At 32.4% G+C, this 19,342-nt stretch overlaps 2 protein-coding genes across 2 annotated transcripts; one reads left to right on the forward strand and one right to left on the reverse strand.

Annotated features, from left to right (window-relative positions):
• Nucleotides 1-2,641: 2,641 nt before the first annotated feature.
• LOC141458747 (uncharacterized) lies at nt 2,642-4,929 on the forward strand. Its single transcript, XM_074137125.1, has 2 exons — nt 2,642-2,798; nt 3,939-4,929. Exons 1-2 carry the CDS (start codon nt 2,787-2,789, stop codon nt 4,653-4,655), a joined length of 729 nt encoding a protein of 242 aa, XP_073993226.1. The 5' UTR covers nt 2,642-2,786; the 3' UTR covers nt 4,656-4,929.
• Nucleotides 4,930-11,119: 6,190 nt separating this feature from the next.
• Cpr100A (Cuticular protein 100A) lies at nt 11,120-14,450 on the reverse strand. The gene is made up of 2 exons (XM_074134977.1): nt 14,309-14,450; nt 11,120-11,861 (listed from the first exon to the last, which is right to left on the reverse strand). The coding sequence occupies exons 1-2, from the start codon at nt 14,318-14,320 to the stop codon at nt 11,232-11,234; spliced, it is 642 nt and encodes a 213-aa protein (XP_073991078.1). The 5' UTR covers nt 14,321-14,450; the 3' UTR covers nt 11,120-11,231.
• Between the last annotated feature and the right edge of the window lie 4,892 nt (nt 14,451-19,342).

Here is a 19,342-nt window from a genome sequence, read left to right on the forward strand (position 1 = left end):
CCTGGTTTTCCTATTAAGTATCCGACTAAACAGTTGTCGTATACTCCTACACTTAACCCTACGGAATAGAGCACTCTGATGATCTTAGCAAATACCATCCAATAAATTCATATATTAATTCAAAAGAACCCTAAAATTTATTTCTTTATATTTTTTAAAGAAATAAGTAGCGTTTTATTTTTGAAACGAAGTCGGCCACTTTATTTATTTATTATGAAGATAAAGATAAAATTTCAATTTGTTGTCTTCTTAATTTATTTGAAGGTATTTATTAAATAACATTTGCTGAAAGGTATTTAAGATCCAGTTGTAGATAAAATTGGTTGTTTAATTTAGAATGAGCGGAAACAAAGTTTTAAAAAAAAAAAAAGGAAAGAATAACAAGCTAAGAAATCCCTTCTTGTGAAAACTAAAAATGGACAGTACACAAAATAATATGGTGTGACTCACATTACTTTGAAGGATTTTGAATGAAATCTTCTGTTCATGTCAAAGCGAAATGATGAGGTGGCTACAAACATAGAACAATATCTAAAAACCCAATTTTTCAAACTCAAGAAAGCTTAAAAAAAGATATTTTCGGTGTAAAATAAAAATTCTGCACAATTATAATATTTTCTCTTAGGAGGATGAGAGAAAGTAAAAATCAAACTAATCAAGTGCTTTAATAAAGTAGATGAGCTAATTAGGAGTAAGCTAATAAAATATCACCTTTAATTTATGCATTTATATTGTAAAAATAAATAAGTAAAATCATTAAGAAAAAGATAATAATTAAATCCGTTACCGAATTGTCAGAGTGATATTTTATGTAGTTAAAAACGTTTCCTTATAGCCGGCTCGACTTCCGAGGTTATAAACTTATTTAATTTCAGTTAAATAACAATTTTTAAATCAGCAATTAATTTAGCAATACATAACTGGATAAGAATATTGGAGCAAATAAAACAAACAAATTGGAAACGAGAAAAATGCGACACAATTTGAATTAAAGATAAGTTCCTCCAGAAAACTTAAGCTTTTATATTTTAGGATCTGAAACTAGTATTAAAAACTCATCTTCAACTTCTCAATATGTGAATTTTTCTTATTAATAGCATTTTTCGACCACTACATTTCCTTTAATAAATGAACTTGATTTTTAAATTCAAGCAAATGGCATTGAAAGAACAATTTTTTTATGCTTGTTCTAAATGTCAAACAAGAATATTGGCTTAAAGAAAGAAGAATATGTTAATTTTCAATAGAGTTCGTAAGGAAGTGGAAACAGAAATAGGGAAAAAAAAATTCTAAATCTTAATAATTAGGAAAAGTTTTTCCTGAAATAATAAACGTAACATAATAAAATTAAAATACTCAATATTTCATAGTCATCAATTACAACAAAAGAATGTTTCTTTCATGTTAGAGCATCGTCAGTTATTAGTTATAATCTAATTTTTAAATTGTGAAGGTAATTGAAGGTAATTCATCAATTAGTGCTTCTTTACTTCTTTTCAAAAAGTTCAATATGTCAGGAGATTAATGCGCTGAACTGGTCACTCTCCAGATGGGTCGCTACATCTTTCCAAATATTCGTTATTTTTTGTCTTCATATTGCAGCTTGATTTTTTTCTTTTTGATTGATTTGTATCTTAATGTTACTTGCTTCTAAGAGGTGTTTGTTATACAGTCGTGGACCAGTCCTATCCTATTTTGAAACATCATCTTGCAAATATAACATACGTTTATAGATTATTGGTTTCTTATTCATTCAACGTCTCCGGATGACTTTAAAGCTCGTCCAGTTTCTATTTGCATCAGTGTATTTAGGTTTTGTTAAAGTAAAATTTACAAAAGCGAAATGGAACAAACAATATTTTGCTGGGGAGTTATTTCTGATGTTTTTAAACTAGTCGTTTGGGCTTTTTGATTTTTTCCTCGAAGAAATGCAAGTTATTGCTGGAATCTGAGAAATTGTGGAACTAATCAATGAGCCGGGAGAGCAGAAGTAATCTGGAATAGTGTTAGTAAGTGCAGTTAGCTGGATGGAGGATTTAGTAAAGTCCTTTATGGACGTTACAGCCCAAAAGTTGATGAGAAAATTAAGATGAACCCAAATGTGTTTCATGAGAAAAAACGCAAAAAAATTATTTACAACTTTAAATTATTTATTATCTAGGAAATTAAACAGCACTGTGGTCCTAACCACATTTTCAATTGTTTGGAAGGTACCAAGGTTAATACTTCTGCGTTGAGTTTACATTAATTTCTTCAGTATTAGGGAAACTTGAAAAAATATTAATATTAGTAAAATTATGCACGGAGCATGCAGTAAACTACCTTTTACTTTCATCCAATGCAGGAACAGATTAGAAAAACAAATATAGTAACATTCTTTTCTTAATATTTGGCATTAATACTTTCTTAATTTGGGTGAAAAATAGGTGTTAATGTTAGTGTTAAAATTCAGATTTTAATATAATGTCTAAGAAGAATAAATCTAGATCATATCTACTTTACTTTTGAAGCACACCAATCCTCAAACAATGCAGTTTCTTTAAGAAAAAAATAATAATATACTTTTAAAAAAAAGTAAAGGAAAATTATACTAAAATTCGAGGCAATTCGGAGGAAGTAAGTAATATGTACCAGGTTTCTGTCCCCTGAGGTATTAGCGTCGAAAGAGGGGGGATTAACTAACCCTGAACCTCCCTGCAGGAGTGTATGTATATAAGTGCCCTGCTACGTTCGCTCTTTCACATTTACAAATTAAGAGTTGCACCTAGTAAGTGAGAGCTCACAACATGATAAAGACTGTAAGTTCTTCTATTATATACTTTATAATTTCTTTTTTAAACAAAAGCATATTTATGACAGCAAAAACTTATAGTTTGTCAGAATATAATCCATATTACCACGCAGATAATATGTATTCAACAAAGATAATCATTATAAAGATTATTCGCACTAGTAAATTAGTTAAAATTTAATTAATAATGTTTTTTTTAAGGTAAAATCTCTTTGGAAAGTGATTAAGTCAAGAAACCTTTGCCCTTGCCTTACTAAATTAATTCGGGCAGTTAATGAAAGCGGTATTTCAACATTATGCTAATTACAATTCAATATCTCAAAGGTTTCAAAGTACCATTTTTTTTTTGCTAGTACTTCTGGGTTTTATCTATCTTTTTTTAAAAAAGAAAAAAGATTTAAGGGATTCTATGGCGCCTAATAACTGAGATTTTTAGTATAATACACAGTTAGTAATTTCAACTAGTGCTTAAAATATTGTCAGTTTGAAGAAAGTAGGTTGATTTCAGTGGAAGTGTGGTTTTTTGCTAAATTACTTGTTCGGTTTCCGGTATTATTATGACGAAAATTCCATTTTTATTTTTCTTCATTATAACTTCGTTATAAACATTTATCTATTCATTTCGCCCTTCCGCCTTTCAAATATATCATATCAGCCTAAAATCATTCTGAGACGGAGCGAACAAAAATCGTTATTTCTAGTTCGGCTACAGTTTGCTGGCCCCACTTAGAGAATCATTTTTGTGTAGAATACAAAGGGAGCCATCCTCCTCTGTGCTCTTCCTCCAAGGTGGTTCCTTTTTTAATCTCCTCCTATGTAGATGTTTCCTTAAAAAGCAATGTCCTGGGACTGGGCAGTGAATCATTCCTTTGAGCCAAATTGAAACATTTTTCCGAGCAACTACGATTTGGAAAAGCCTTGATCTTGAAGGTATTCTGGGAGAGGTTCAAGTCAAGTCTTCTATTCGTACGATGATGCATTTATAATATGAGTCGTACAGTATTTATGATATTGTATCAGTAAACCTTCATGTTTAAAAGAAATTTGACGAATAGATCGAAAGTTCCGTGAAAATGGTTTACGTTCTTTAGATTTTATTTATTTATTTTGATAAAAATGTTATATTGAGTCTTCTATTTTGTTTTAGTTAATCTTTTGTGGATTGGTGTATCTGGCTGTGTGCGACCAACAGGCCGGAGATGATGGGGATGATGGCACATATATCCCAGAGAAATATGAGAAACCATACTCCCATGCCGGCCCTGATAACACCTTATACCAGCCACAAGGTTACCAACAGCCAGCCCAGGGATACTATCCACAGCAAGCTCAACCAGCTTTCCGTCCTGCCGCACAGTATACTGGTGATGCTAGAAACGCTGCTATATTATCAGAGGAAAGATATCTGAATGGTGATGGAAAATTTGGTGCATCATACACCCAGGAAGATGGTGTGCAATTTAAAGAAGAATCCGATCCAGATGGTACAAGACGTGGCACTTATAGTTACGTAGATCCTTCTGGACAAAGGAGAACAGTCTCCTATGTAGCTGGTAAGAATGGTTTCCAGCCTAGCGGCGATCATTTACCAGTTGGTCCAGCACCTGTACCACAATTGGCTTCTGCTCCACAATACCAAGCTCAACCACAATACCAGCCTCAGCAACAATACCAACCTCAAGTGCAATACCAAGCCCAGCCTCAATACCAAGCTCAGCCACAATACCAGCCACAACCTCAAGCACAATACCAAGCTCAGCCACAATACCAGCAACCAGCTTATCAACCACAAGTCAAAGAACCTCTTGGCCAAAACAGTTTAGCTGTAGGTAGTGGTGGCTATACATTTAGTTCCAGTTACTAAATATTTGTGATCTTTTTGTTTTGGTATATAAAATTCAATCCTACCTCTATTGTCAACATATCGATAGACTGATAAAAAAAAAAAAATGTATATAAAAATGTACAGTCTAAACTTACAGACACGGGGTTGGATACGGCAATCAATGATTCCTAAGTCGTAGACTGCAACTCTAAATTACTTGTCCTTTCTACTAGGATACGGCTGTTTATGTAAAAAAATAGGTTAAATTATTATTTTTTTTATATGAGGTTATAGAATAAATTGTAAATGTATAGTTCAGAGTTTATTCTGTAAAAACCTATTCCCAAAATCTGAATTCTAATGAAAAAGCATTTTATAGCAATTATTTCATTGACCATGAAGCTTAAAGAATGAAGGTTGTCAAGTTCCTTAACAAAAAAATTAATTTCCCTTAGATATCCCATTAAAGTTAAGTTATCTTTCAAATTAGAAATGATCAGATTAAATTAATACGGCGATATAATTCTATAAAATATTCTAAAAGAAAGTTGACAATGATTATGAAAACAAATTTTAAGAAACAATATTACGACGAACAACTAGCGATTACATCAATCAAATAATGAGGTCTGCGGTCTATTTACACCATTATATAGTTTGAACGTTTCAAAATAAAAGGTAGTAAAATAATAAGAAGAAAATGAAATTAGGATGGCCAATTTATCTGTCAAAGATTCACTTCCTTTAATTATCTTCAGAGTTGAATGTTTTGCAATATTAAGGAAATAAAAATTTAAAACAAAAAATTGTTACATTTCTATTTCCTGGCTGAGTAGCAACATAATTATAGTAGTAACCTTGGCCAGAAAAAGTGAAAGAAAGGTAGGTCATCAGATTTAATATTATCATTATAATAGCACCTACATCAAAAGGAAATATGTAGTTTGGTTAACATCTGTTTGCACCTATGATTATTTATTTTATTCTTTTACAGAAAAATGAATGTATGGGACGATTCCAATCTACTTCTTAAATATATTTAGAATGATCTTCCTGAAAAGCCAAATATGTAAAGAAAGGCGAAGATTCTACTGAAACATTTGTGGAATTTTTGTTTTCACAGCAAGTGTTTCCGTACCTAGTTCTTTTTATTTTTGGAATTAATTACAGACTATTTGTAATGTCTATACATTTAAAATGGTCACGGAAGTAATCTCGGTGAATCAACGTCTTTCCTAAGGTTGCACACTCGTCAAGAAGTTAATTTCCCACGAGTAGAATGGATTTAATGAGAATATTCGTAAACAAAGAAAATTTATCGCTTTGGGCCATCTCTTATTTCGGCGTCTTAAGTGAGCCCCCACGCAGCGCAGCGTTAGTTCCTTGGCTGATCTAGCAGGAGTAAACCTTCTTCTTCATATTAATTAACGATTTTATCGCATTCTTTCTTCAAAGGGCCGTTTCTTTCTTCTCTCCATAATCTGCATAGAAGCCCTGATAATTAATCCCACCCAGAGGAGATGTTTTGGGTAAAGGCATTCAAACTGGTCAGGGACAATTACCAGAGGAACCTCTTAGAGGTGTGCCATTTTTGAAAGGAGAGGTTAGTGAGATGATCTTTATAGTCGCATACTGGCCTAAAGTGTCTACTTCTCCACTTGACAGTCCACAATGTTTTTGAGAAGTTTTCAATGTATCACACTTCGCGTGTAAATGATATTTAAATCAATTTTATATTATATCCACTTTATAATATACATTAATCCAGAAAAATATAGGTTGTAATTGACTTTACAATGTATAGTTTTGTAGGAGTATGCAGAATGTATGTTATGCCTGCCTGATATAATTGGCATTCGTTCATGTACACTAATCATATATTTTGAAATAGGTAGAATGGTTACGTGTTATTGTTAAGCAAAAATAATACATAATACATCAGAAGATTTACAAATGTACTAACAGTTTAAATCTCTCTTTTGCAAAAATTGATACGAGAGATTAGAAAGAAAATTACTGGTTCTTAGTTTTGATGTTTATTAAATACTTGTTAAATCTGATAGAAATCCAAAAAAAAAATAAACATTTGAAACTCCCAAGGTTTTTTTTCCTGAAAAATTCGATAAATATGTTTAATGCCTTTCTAATCCTACAAGAATTCTGCATCTACAAAAAATAAACTTAATGTGAACAGGTGCAATCAGTTAAATAAATCCTGTAAGCATTAACTGGTAATATAGAGATAAATTGTAACAGTATTTATGGAAGACTGTTCACTAATGTCTGTTTCTCTGATCGGATTACTCTCCGGTTCAATGTACTCCACGTCAGAAAGTCACTTTCATATATCAATGTATCCGAATCCTCATGAAGGAAAAGAACGAACGAAGAAGTCTCGCCAGATTCTTCTGAGGAAATTTAACACTGTCATCCTGAATAACTAAGTGATACGGTTAATGTGACGCTGGTTTTTGGCTGAATAAATTTATTATATTCTGAGGAAGAATGTAATCACATTTGTTTTCATTTATTTTAACTCTCCATTTCTTTAGCCATGGCTCAAAGAATTCTAAATGGGATTGAAGAGAGCGATTAACAAGGTCAGGGTTTTTTAGTGGGGATTGTCATGTCATCGACATAAGTAAAAAGAAAAGTGTAAGGATTGGTAATGATATCAGCGGTCAATAGAAATTAAATTTAAAACAAAAAAATATTAAAAATTCTATTCTATCTTCCTTCTTAGAGACCTTGAGCGATCAATTAATTGTACTAGACTTAGATGATCAATTTTGTTCTTATTGTGATAATCATTAAGAATGTTAATTTAATAATTAATTGTTGTGTTAATGAAAACCATTTGCATTGAACATGTAAAGCACCCTTTATTTTAATGAATTTATCAATAAGTTTTCTGTTTTATAGACCCAAATTAAAAGTACGTATAATATTTTACATCAAATTTTACTCTAGGCACTTTAGAAAGGCTTTAGATTTGCCCTTTTGTTTAACCTTTGATTCGCTAGACCGGTGTCTTCTAAAGAGAAAACAAATTCCATGAAAAGTCAAAACCAATTTCTTCTTCGAAACTTGCAGTTTTGGATAAATTAAAATGTCCTACATTAAAACCACTCTTGAAGTTTTGATAAAGAGTACAGTCATGTTCGAGGATTTGGAATTCAAATATTTGTTTGTGTAGATTTCCTAACTGATAGTTTTCACAATTTGTCCAAGCGATTTGTGTGCGACCAATTAATACACAAGTGTTGATGAAGAGCGGCACTTCTCCGATCTGCGGTGTCCAATATAATAAGCCTATTTTACTTCACCAGATCATCTAGTTTTATACTAAAAGTATAGATAAAATAATGTACATAATATACTTAAACATAAATGACTGAAGTAGGTTTTTCCAAGATAAAAACGGAATAATACTGAAAATAAACGTAAAATAACGTAAAACGCCAGTATAAAATAAATACTTTAAGTATTTAGTTGTGAATCTGGCGAGAAACACTCGAATCAGTGTTCGAACTTACAACTTTCTCTTACTGTAATTCTTAAGGTAATTCTAATTTGTAAATTTATTAAAACTAAAAATGTTTATCGTATAAATGTAGTTGTATAAATATAGTTTAACAACTTGGGAGTTTCTGGCAGGAAAGGAAGGAATAAAAAAGTTTTTTCGTGAGGTAGGTAAAAAAAGCAAGAATATTTCAGCTTTGAATCTAACGGTTATCCTTAATTATAGCTAAGGACAAGAAGTTATATATTAATCGGAAAGAACCTTGTACTTTCTGTAGGCCTAGAAGCAATTAAAAAAAAAAAAATGTAGAACCACAATTTATCATTGGTAATCATAACGACAGATAAGTGATAACTGTAGAAATGGGAGTCAAACTTCTCTACTTGCATTTGATGATTCAATCTCTAAAGATGGGATGTAAATGAAACCAGAATGGTCAAAATCATGCTTGCTATGCAATAAAATCATTGATATTATCAAGCATTTCGGATACAATCTTGAGTTTCTATTTATGTTGAGAAGATTGATTAGATTTTACTTGGGTGGGCCAAAAAGACTATATCTTCTCGACTCCGAGGGTCTATTTGGCTAGATAAGTTATGATCGTAATGAAAAGAATAATGATAGTATAACTGTAATGTTTATGACAAAATTATACCGAAAATGTCCGGCAAAATTGACCAGGCAATTATCAACCAAGATGCGTTAAGAAGTAGTATAGCTATCTGTTTTATGTCACGCTAATCTTTGGATTTATCCATTTAATACAATTATTCTGACGAAACTTCATCACTTTTCTTAGAGAAAGAGATGAGAAAATTCTTGCTAAAAAGAAAAGTAGGAACTGCTCTTGAAATATTTCTAATTTTACCTTCAGTTCAAAGAAATACTCTCAGACTTTTTGACTCTTACTAATGCCAAAACTGATTACTAGTCATTATTGTTCGAAATCTGTTTTAGTCTGTTCCAACTTTTTATCAAACGACTCTACCAACTAATATTGTAGTCTATGCAGAAGAAATTAGAATTAGGGAGCCACTTTAATTATTTTTTACAAGTAATCCCAATAAAAATAAACAATATTTTGCAAATCCAGCTGGAGCGGTAAATTGGAAGAAAAGATTTTTAAATGCCAAGGTATCTTTTAACTTTAGTAAAACATTCTTAGGTGCAAATGGACATGTCCGGTTAGTAACGGGGCACGCCCCTTTCGACAGCATAGGAACAAAACCAAGGTCATATTTCTGAAATGATATTTTACAGTAAACTAAATGAAAAGGAAAACCTTACTGCGGGTGCACCTTGACAGAGAAAAAGCTCTGTGAACTCTGTGAATTAATAAACCGAATCACTTATTTTGTGTAAAAAATTAATTTGTTAAAATACTTTTAAGAGGGTAAAAAAATTAGAAATAAACATATTATATATTTTAATTTAAAGAACCTCGACATCTGAGCTCATTAGCATCCGAAGTCTTTTTCAGTGACGGCCTCCAGTCAGAGTTACTGGTAACCCATCATTGGATCGTGTTAAAAAAGACTGTTGGAAGCAGAAAATCTAAGAGCAGCCTGGGATTTCCACGTAGGACTTAAGACCAATAACTCTTAAATAATCGCTTACCTACGTATAATGATTAATGTAAAAATAAATTAAATAATTTTTACGCTATAATCTCCGGTTATTAACAATAAAACTAAGAAGTCCAAAGAACATTAAATTACAAAGAACTTTTACAGTAAGAAAAAGTACTAAACGGTCAATGTCATATTCTTCACTGACCTTGTGAAATAAAATAAAAAACCGGTTCCGTAGATCATCATTACGAATTGCATTCGTAATTTTGGAGGCAGGGCTACTTTATAGTCCACCTGTATCTTTTTTCGGAAGCAAGTGTCCTGGGCCTGCAGGCAATCATTATGGTCTTCAAACTACTGATGTAGTATGTCCTAAGGAATTAAGAGCACTGGTGGTGCTTGGAGAGTTCGATTCTAGATCTAATAAATTCATAAGGCCACAAATAGTTGTTCATATGTTCAAATGCTGCTCCAAATGGAAATGAATTGTGCCTTTGCATTTATTTTTGTCACTAATGCTCCCTTTCTGCCAGGAATAAGTCTAAATCTAGCTGAGATTTGTATTCTTGTTTTAATTTCATCAAATATTCAGCATTAGTATAAATCTCAATTTTAATTCCAAACTAGGTACTTTTACTTCGTTAGAGCTTATATTTCTTGCAGTATCCTTGGATCTACATTTTGAAACTCCTACTGTCCTTGAATTTACATCTTTATGTGCAGAATTTATTGCTTTATAAAACAAAATTTCCTTCATTATTACATAAAAATAAAAAAAGAATGTCTAGAATGTATCAAAATTATTATTATACTTATTTAATAAATATATTATTTGGACTCAGGGCCATACCAATGGTAATGTCTGCTTTAAGCAGCATCTATTTTAGATTCGGTGTTAATGAAAAATTTGAATTGCATTATTTTAATAAAATCATCATAATACTTTATTACAAATTATTCAAAAGGAAATTTAGGTAAAATAAAAAAGGAAACGTTTACAACTAAAAAATTTATTTACAAAATTTTAATATCTTGTTTTAAAAACAGTTTTATTGTATACAAGAAAACAAATTTTGGACTTTTTCTTTTTTAAAGTTTCCTTAATATTATACAAGACAAATTAATAAAATCATAGCTTCGTATGAAGAGTGCAGTGTAATGACTAAACTAAGAGGCAAGAAATGTAATAGAAGGAGATAAGGAAGTGGAAGAGAAATAGAGATGTAATAATAGCTAAGGCAGTGTAGAATATATCCTTGAACAGAGGCGTGGCAGGAATAACGGAGTGACCAAGGACGCCTACCATGTCAGGAGAGATTTGAGGACCCTGTTCAAGGACATTTAGTTGGGCGATAAAAAAAAAAAGTGGACAAGAAGGAATTCTTAATGAAAAAAAATTTCGCTAATTATAACAATAACGAATTAAATAACGAATTTATTTTAAATATGTACACACAGCCGTGATTGGGCGATTAGCTTTTGCTTTTTTTTTTAGGAAAGGAAGGCTTTTTTTTACGTTTAGCTCTTATTGAAAGTATAACTGTAACCATCTGGTGACCTGTTCAAGCTCAGCTTACCAGGTGGGAAGAAACGATGAGGTGCTGGCGTTGTTGGTGCTGGTCTATATACTGGCTGTGATTGTGGTGGATTGTACGCAGGTTGGGGCTGTGGACGGTATACCTGTTGTGGTTGTGGCTGTGGACGGTATGCCGGTTGTGGCTGAGGTTGTGGACGGTACACCTGTTGTGGTGGAGGGTTGTATTGTGGTTGCGGTGGTGGATTATACTGTTGTGGTGCTGGCCTGTACTCTGGTTCTGCTGGTGGATTGTATCTAGGATCTGGAGTGTACTGTGGGATGGAAGCTGGACCAACTGGTAAATGGTCTCCAGATGCTAGAAATCCATGTTTGCCAGCTGTATAGGATACTGTTTTCCTCTGGCCAGACGGATCCACATAACTGTAGGTTCCTCTTCTGGTACCATCAGGATCGGATTCTTCTTTGAATTGTACACCATCTTCTTGTGTATAAGATGCGCCAAATTTTCCATCCCCATTTAGATATCTAGAATCGGTTAAAATAGCAGCATTCCTTGGATCACCTTGCTGGTATTGGGCCACTGTTAGGCCTGCTAACGCCACTAAACAAACCTGAAAATAGCATTAATATTATTAGATAGAAGTCTCAAAAGTTTTTAGGTCGATAAGCAAATCCAATATACACTTAATGTTATTAATAGATAAGGATAAATAGTAACCTGTGGTGCCCCATGTTAAGGTTGAAGTGGATAAGCCAAAGAAGAGTATGGATGCACATGACATCCTAAACGATTATTGTGTTATGGGAAACCAAAAATGCAAAAGATAAAAGAAAAACTCCTCTACATTGGCTAAAACTAGTAGAAAGGAACTAATGCATTAGTAATTAGTAGGCTACCCAGAAGAAATAAGAATTAGAGGAAGACTGTAGAGAAGGCCTTTGTGCTTATACTATTACTATCACACTACATTAATAATAAGATAGAGGAAAGAACGAGAAAGATTTGGAATTCATGTAAAGAACAAAAAAAAAAAAAATACTCAAAGCAAAGGTTAAAAATAGTCACCTGTCAGAAAGTATTTATATCAGGCAATCAAGAAACAAGAAACTAACAAATTTTAGATCAAAGTGCAAACGAGAGGGAATGCATACAGATTGCAAGGTCAACTGGATATTATATCACTAATAGCCAAGAAATTCCAAAAATATTTTATAGTATTGAATTAGTCAGAGAAAACAAAAAACATATATTGATCCAAAACACTCTAGTCAACAAAATTTTGCTAGTTATGGTATATCGGAGAGTTGTACAGTATATTTTATCAATAGGAACCAATTAAAATTATAATTTCTTCATATCGTAAATATCACAAATTAAGAAATTAGTTATCAGTTATTTACAATCTTGTTAAAATTAATCTTGTTAAAAAAAGTACTAATTAATAATAATAAGTGTAACTATTAAAATTTGTGATTGGCATATTTAAGCTGGTGAAAGTAAAAAACGAGAAGGTCAGATATGGACTTCCTTATGAATTGAGCCTTTGGACATACCGTTATGTTGCAACAATTAATTTATAGATGTATAGTCTAGTGGACGAGAAATAATACAAAATAACCCTTTCAAATAGTAGTATCATTATCATTTAGACAAAAAAAAAACTTCATGTACCGTTTCACCATAATTTGAAGATTACTATTATCTGAAAAGAATAATTCAATAACTATCAAGGTTGTAAGATTGACCACAGTAAACAAAAATCAGTAATTTTCAAGCAATCCAAATTAGACTGTGCTTTCAATTTAAAGGAAAATCTGGTGTGAAATTATTTCATCTACTTTAAATCAATAAGATTCTGTCATCTAAGCTCTCCTTTTCTATTATTCATTTTCGAAGATTGATAAAAGTTTGGTACTGCCTGTTTGTTTTCTGACGAGCTTTACGTCCTAAGTAATTATAGCTAATATAATTTAAAAATAAATTGCTTTTAAATTACGCCATTAAATAAAATCCGAGGCCTAGATCGCGAATGGAACCCAGTTTAAACGAATAAAAAATCCTAGATTAGTGGTCTATGTCCATATTAGCAAAAAATCTAAGATGAGAACCCCAAAATAACTTTCCCGGGAATTTTTTTTAAATTATTAGTGGAAAAAAAAAGAATAAAGTATATAGTGTAGGCAAAGTTAAGGAATCAAAATCAAAACGTATTAGTAAAAACTAAATGAGTAAAAATAGAATTTGAATTGAAACTTTTGCGATTTTTTTTAAACATAATCTTAAGGGAGACAAAAAATGCATTATTACATGCTCAGGAAAACTTAAAATGTACACTCCTTGTGTTAGTTCAATTTGGAATATTGATTGAAAACAAAATGAAAAAATACAAACATGAATAATGGTTATGTTTGAGTTCATTAAAAAATGATTAAATTAGTTTTATATTTCAGTTTAAATTTCTTTTATAGAAGAAATTGAAAGTTATTATTTTTATTAATATTTTCAATTTGTTCATCACTATATAAAGAAGTTGAACTACTAAAATTTAAGTTTTGCCAAATTGGGGGGCACTAATGAATAATAGTAAAAAATAATTAAAAGATACCAAGAAAATTATTTAAATTAAAAAAAAAATGCTCTTAGACCCAACATGATTTTAGATCCTTTAAATCCTTTTTATAAAATAGGAAAACTAATATGTCACATTACACAAATATAATCACAATGAAACGAAAAGTCTAAAATGATTTTTAAAAATCATTTAAAACCATCAATAAATGTTTTCCTCACGGGTTTTTTTTTCTTTTTGCTCTGTTTCACGTACAGGACAATAAATATATTCACACTTGCAGAAATCAAATAAAAAGAACACTCCTACTTCAAAATGTTTTCCATTTAAGTCAATTTCATCAATCACAGAATCAAAGAAGAAATTCCTTAGATTGCTCATTCACCTGTTCCTGAACTAAAATATAAAAGAAAGCTGCAAACCAAAAAAAAAAAAAAGAAGAAGATTAATAATAGATAGTAATAATTTAAAAAAAAACCTATACTTACAGTCCCTATCATGACGGCCAGGTGTGATTATGTGACGCACATGGAACGTTCTTACCGTTTCTTATATACTTGTCCACCACTCCTCAACTTCATGGCGTTATTCGTGCAAGGACACTAGGAAAAAGAGTTCTTGCCGAGTTATGTCCTACTAACTTAAGACAGGGAAATCTACTAGTACATCTTCAATTAGGTACTAAAAAAAAAGTTGCTTTTCTTGGCAATAATAACTTAGAATTACTAGAACTAATCAACAAATGAATGTAGGTTTTAAATGAAATTAAAGAATTACATATTTCAGTTAACCAACATCAACTTACGGAAGTTCTAAGTGTAAATTTCCTGACAACTTTCAGGGCCGATATTTAAAAATCAAACCACACCTCGTCATATACAATAGAAAATAATTAAGTTACTTTGCTAGAGCAAGTGTTGGTTTCAATTTGTACACAAAAAAATAAATAATATTAATAAAAGTAAAAATCGATACCAATAAAAGGCACTATTCTAAATAAGTGGGATTTAGTTCTTTTCTTTTTTTAGAGTTGATTAGAAAAATTATATTATCTCTATCTACGAGATTTGTCTCGTAAAACTTTAATTACGAAATTATAAACAAAAATTTTAAAAATTTAGCAAGTATTTTCTAACAGAGTAGATGACTTTAAAAAATTATCTGTTATTATATTGCAGAAAAACTTGTAACAGATCGATTCTTGACGCTAGATTACAACACTCTAGTCAGTTAAATTTACACGACATGGAGAAGTACTATTGTATTATCTCAACATGTTACAAAGGTCAAGGAAGCTGCAAATAATATAATGTTAATAAGCTACTTTAAATAAGCTGAGCAGGTACTTATATTTACTCATATACTGTAAACTACTTGCAATCCTATTCTTTACCAAAATGTTGCTTAAAATGGCCTGCTTCGCTCTAACTGAATAATTAAGCTATGGAGAGTGTTAAAAAATAGGCAGAACTTTCGAAATAGTGCGCCAACCGCCACAGTAAATTTTCTGTTTGTCACATTCTGCACCATACTTAAACTATTGTTCATCTCTGAACTAAGCAGAATTTGAAGCTGTTAAGCTACTATTCAACCGACTGATCTGTCATTGAAAGAGCTTGAAGTAAAAAATGTGTTTGTAGAAGTATTATTTTGTTACGAGTGTAAGGCTTTCACTCATGTATGGGAGGACGCCCAAGATGCGTTGGTTCTCCAAGAACATCGAGGATGGCGTAAGAACATTGGCGGTGGGAATAAGGAAAAATCAGGAAAAGGTTACTAACGAAATGGCCATCAATGTGGGATCTTATTAAGCAATTTTAAATACAGACACATCGTATCAGTGATCATCAGATTCTGTACTACCTATTTATCTCCTTGACTGTGACTTTTTTCTACCAAACTCAAAATGTGTCTTTTTAAACAAAATAGCCTTTTTTTAAACACCGAAGAGATTCAGGAAATACAACGAGAGGACTTAGCGTCATAAAAAAGAATTCCATGGGTCACCAGTGAAAGAGACAGTTGTGCCTGAAATGTTTTAAGGTATATCTTGAGGAATGGTTCGATCTTATTTTTAGGAACAAAGAGAAATTGTACAAACATACTCTTCAAAAATAAACAATCCGCCTACAAACGATTGCAATTGATTCAGGTTATTTAATAGCGCAAATATAATTTCAATCACTCCACATACTCGTATGTTCTGCATGCTCTCGATTACACATTATAATTTTTACATAATTGTTTCACCATTCACGGTTAGTAGAACAAGTTCCCTTTTTATGGTTCGTAACTTTTAGTTTTATTAGGGGCCTCCGTATTTAATACGTAATTTCCAAAACACTAATATTAATTAATCTTAAATACAAAATAATTAAAAAATATAAAAACTAATATTGCAAATCATTCAAATATTTATTCAAGAAAATGATAGACTGAATTAATGAAACAATTAAAACAAATATAAGTGACCTAAAACAAGGTGATACGGTTCAATGATTAGGTGGTATCTAGGGTAAAATTTAGATCGGTACCATTGCTTTGCAAAATCGCATTGCATTTTATTACAATGGATCCTGTTTCAGACTATCAAAAATATCATCCAGTAAGCTTGAGAAGGATGATTTCTACTTCTACAGATTTCAAGATCAATTATGGTGATGCAATTAATGAAGAGTTGTTCTCGCATAAATCGGGAATTTCAGCGATACATTCCTTACATTTTTAAGGACTCATTTAAGATAGAAGAATATTTTTATCATACATTCTTTCTTGACACACTTCTTCTCTCAAAAAACAATGAAGGGAAGCGAAAGAATCTACAAAAGTGAGGTCAGTTAATGATCAATGACTCCTAATAGATCCACATGATCAATCAACTGATTAGGTAAAACTGGGTGATAAAGGCACTTGCGCTTCCACAGCAATCTCAAGAAACCAGAAAAATTTGAAAACTTGGAATTAATCGGTGGAGCAGTTTCTGCACCAAAAAGTAGAAGGATAGATCAATTTTCACGCCATGGTTGTATGATACTCTTAAGGTTGGCTTGTTTAGAAAGTAATAGTTCACTAAAAAGGGAAAAAATACAAAATCATGGCCAGCTTTGCTAAAAGTTCCTTATTTTACGTTTTCAAAGTTCCATTTTCATTCCAGGGTTGTATGATATACATTAGGTCGGCTTCTTTTGGAAACAGAACTTCACAAAAGAGGACAAAAATGGAAAATCTGGGCTAGTTTTACTAGAAATTCCTTAGTTTTAGCTTGCGGAGTTCAATTTTCATCCCAGGGTTGTATGATATACATTAGGTCGGCTTATTTTGGAAACAGAACATCACAAAAGAGAGCAAAAATGGAAATCTGGGATAGTTATACTAGAAATTCCTTAGTTTTAGCTCGCGGAGTTCGATTTGAATGCCAGGGCAGTACTATACTCTTTAGGTCAGCTTATTTTGGAAACAGAACTTCACAAACTAGGGCAAAAGTGGAAAATCTGGGCTAGTTTTACAAGAATTTCCTTACTTATAGCTTGCGGAGTTCGATTTGAATGCCAGGGCAGTATTAAACTCTTTAGGTCGGCTTATTTTGGAAAACAGAACTTCACAAAAGTGGGTAAAAAAGGAAATCTTGGCTAGTTTTACAAGAAATTCCTTAGTTTTAGCTCGCAGAGTTCGATTTGAATGCCAGGGCAGTATTAAACTCTTTAGGTCGGCTTATTTTGGAAACAGAACATCACAAAAGAGAGCAAAAATGAAAATCTGGGATAGTTATACTAGAAATTCCTTAGTTTTAGCTCGCGGAGTTCGATTTGAATACCAGGGCAGTACTATACTCTTTAGGTCGGCTTATTTTGGAAACAGAACTTCACAAAATAGGGCAAAAGTGGAAAATCTGGGCTAGTTTTACAAGAATTTCCTTACTTATAGCTTGCGGAGTTTGATTTGAATGCCAGGGCAGTATTATACTCTTTAGGTCGGCTTATTTTGGAAAGAGAACTTCACAAAATAGGGCAAAAGTGGAAAATCTGGGCTATTTATACAAGAATTTCCTTACTTATAGCTTGCGGAGTTCGATTTGAATGCCAGGGCAGTATTATACTCTTTAGGTCGGCTTATTTTGGAAACAGAACTTCACAAAATAGGGCAAAAGTGGAAAATCTGGGCTAGTTTTACAAGAATTTCCTTACTTATAGCTTGCGGAGTTCGATTTGAATGCCAGGGCAGTATTATACTCTTTAGGTCGGCTTATTTTGGAAACAGAACTTCACAAAAGTGGGTAAAAAAGGAAATCTTGGCTAGTTTTACAAGAAATTCCTTACTTTTAGCTCGCGGAGTTCGATTTGAATGCCTGGGCAGTATTACACTCGTTAGGTCGGCTTCTTTTGGAAACAGAACTTCACAAAAGAGGACAAAAATGGAAAATCTGGGCTAGTTTTACTAGAAATTCCTTAGTTTTAGCTCGCAGAGTTCGATTTGAATGCCAGGGCAGTATTAAACTCTTTAGGTCGGCTTATTTTGGAAACAGAACATCACAAAAGAGAGCAAAAATGGAAATCTGGGATAGTTATACTAGAAATTCCTTAGTTTTAGCTCGCGGAGTTCGATTTGAATGCCAGGGCAGTACTATACTCTTTAGGTCGGCTTATTTGGAAACAGAACTTCACAAAATAGGGCAAAAGTGGAAAATCTGGGCTAGTTTTACAAGAATTTCCTTACTTATAGCTTGCGGAGTTCGATTTGAATGCCAGGGCAGTATTATACTCTTTAGGTCGGCTTATTTTGGAAACAGAACTTCACAAAATAGGGCAAAAGTGGAAAATCTGGGCTAGTTTTACAAGAATTTCCTTACTTATAGCTTGCGGAGTTCGATTTGAATGCCAGGGCAGTATTATATTCTTTAGGTCGGCTTATTTTGGAAACAGAACTTCACAAAATAGGGCAAAAGTGGAAAATCTGGGCTAGTTTTACAAGAATTTCCTTACTTATAGCTTGCGGAGTTCGATTTGAATGCCAGGGCAGTATTATACTCTTTAGGTCGGCTTATTTTGGAAACAGAACTTCACAAAAGTGGGTAAAAAAGGAAATCTTGGCTAGTTTTACAAGAAATTCCTTAGTTTTAGCTCGCAGAGTTCGATTTGAATGCCCGGGCAGTATTAAACTCTTTAGGTCGGCTTATTTTGGAAACAGAACATCACAAAAGAGAGCAAAAATGAAAATCTGGGATAGTTATACTAGAAATTCCTTAGTTTTAGCTCGCGGAGTTCGATTTGAATACCAGGGCAGTACTATACTCTTTAGGTCGGCTTATTTTGGAAACAGAACTTCACAAAATAGGGCAAAAGTGGAAAATCTGGGCTAGTTTTACAAGAATTTCCTTACTTATAGCTTGCGGAGTTTGATTTGAATGCCAGGGCAGTATTATACTCTTTAGGTCGGCTTATTTTGGAAACAGAACTTCACAAAATAGGGCAAAAGTGGAAAATCTGGGCTAGTTTTACAAGAATTTCCTTACTTATAGCTTGCGG

The sequence above is a fragment of the Rhodnius prolixus genome, unplaced genomic scaffold (assembly GCF_049639745.1).
Source record: "Rhodnius prolixus isolate KJV_2025 unplaced genomic scaffold, Rpr scaffold_5, whole genome shotgun sequence".
NCBI lineage: Eukaryota > Metazoa > Arthropoda > Insecta > Hemiptera > Reduviidae > Rhodnius > Rhodnius prolixus.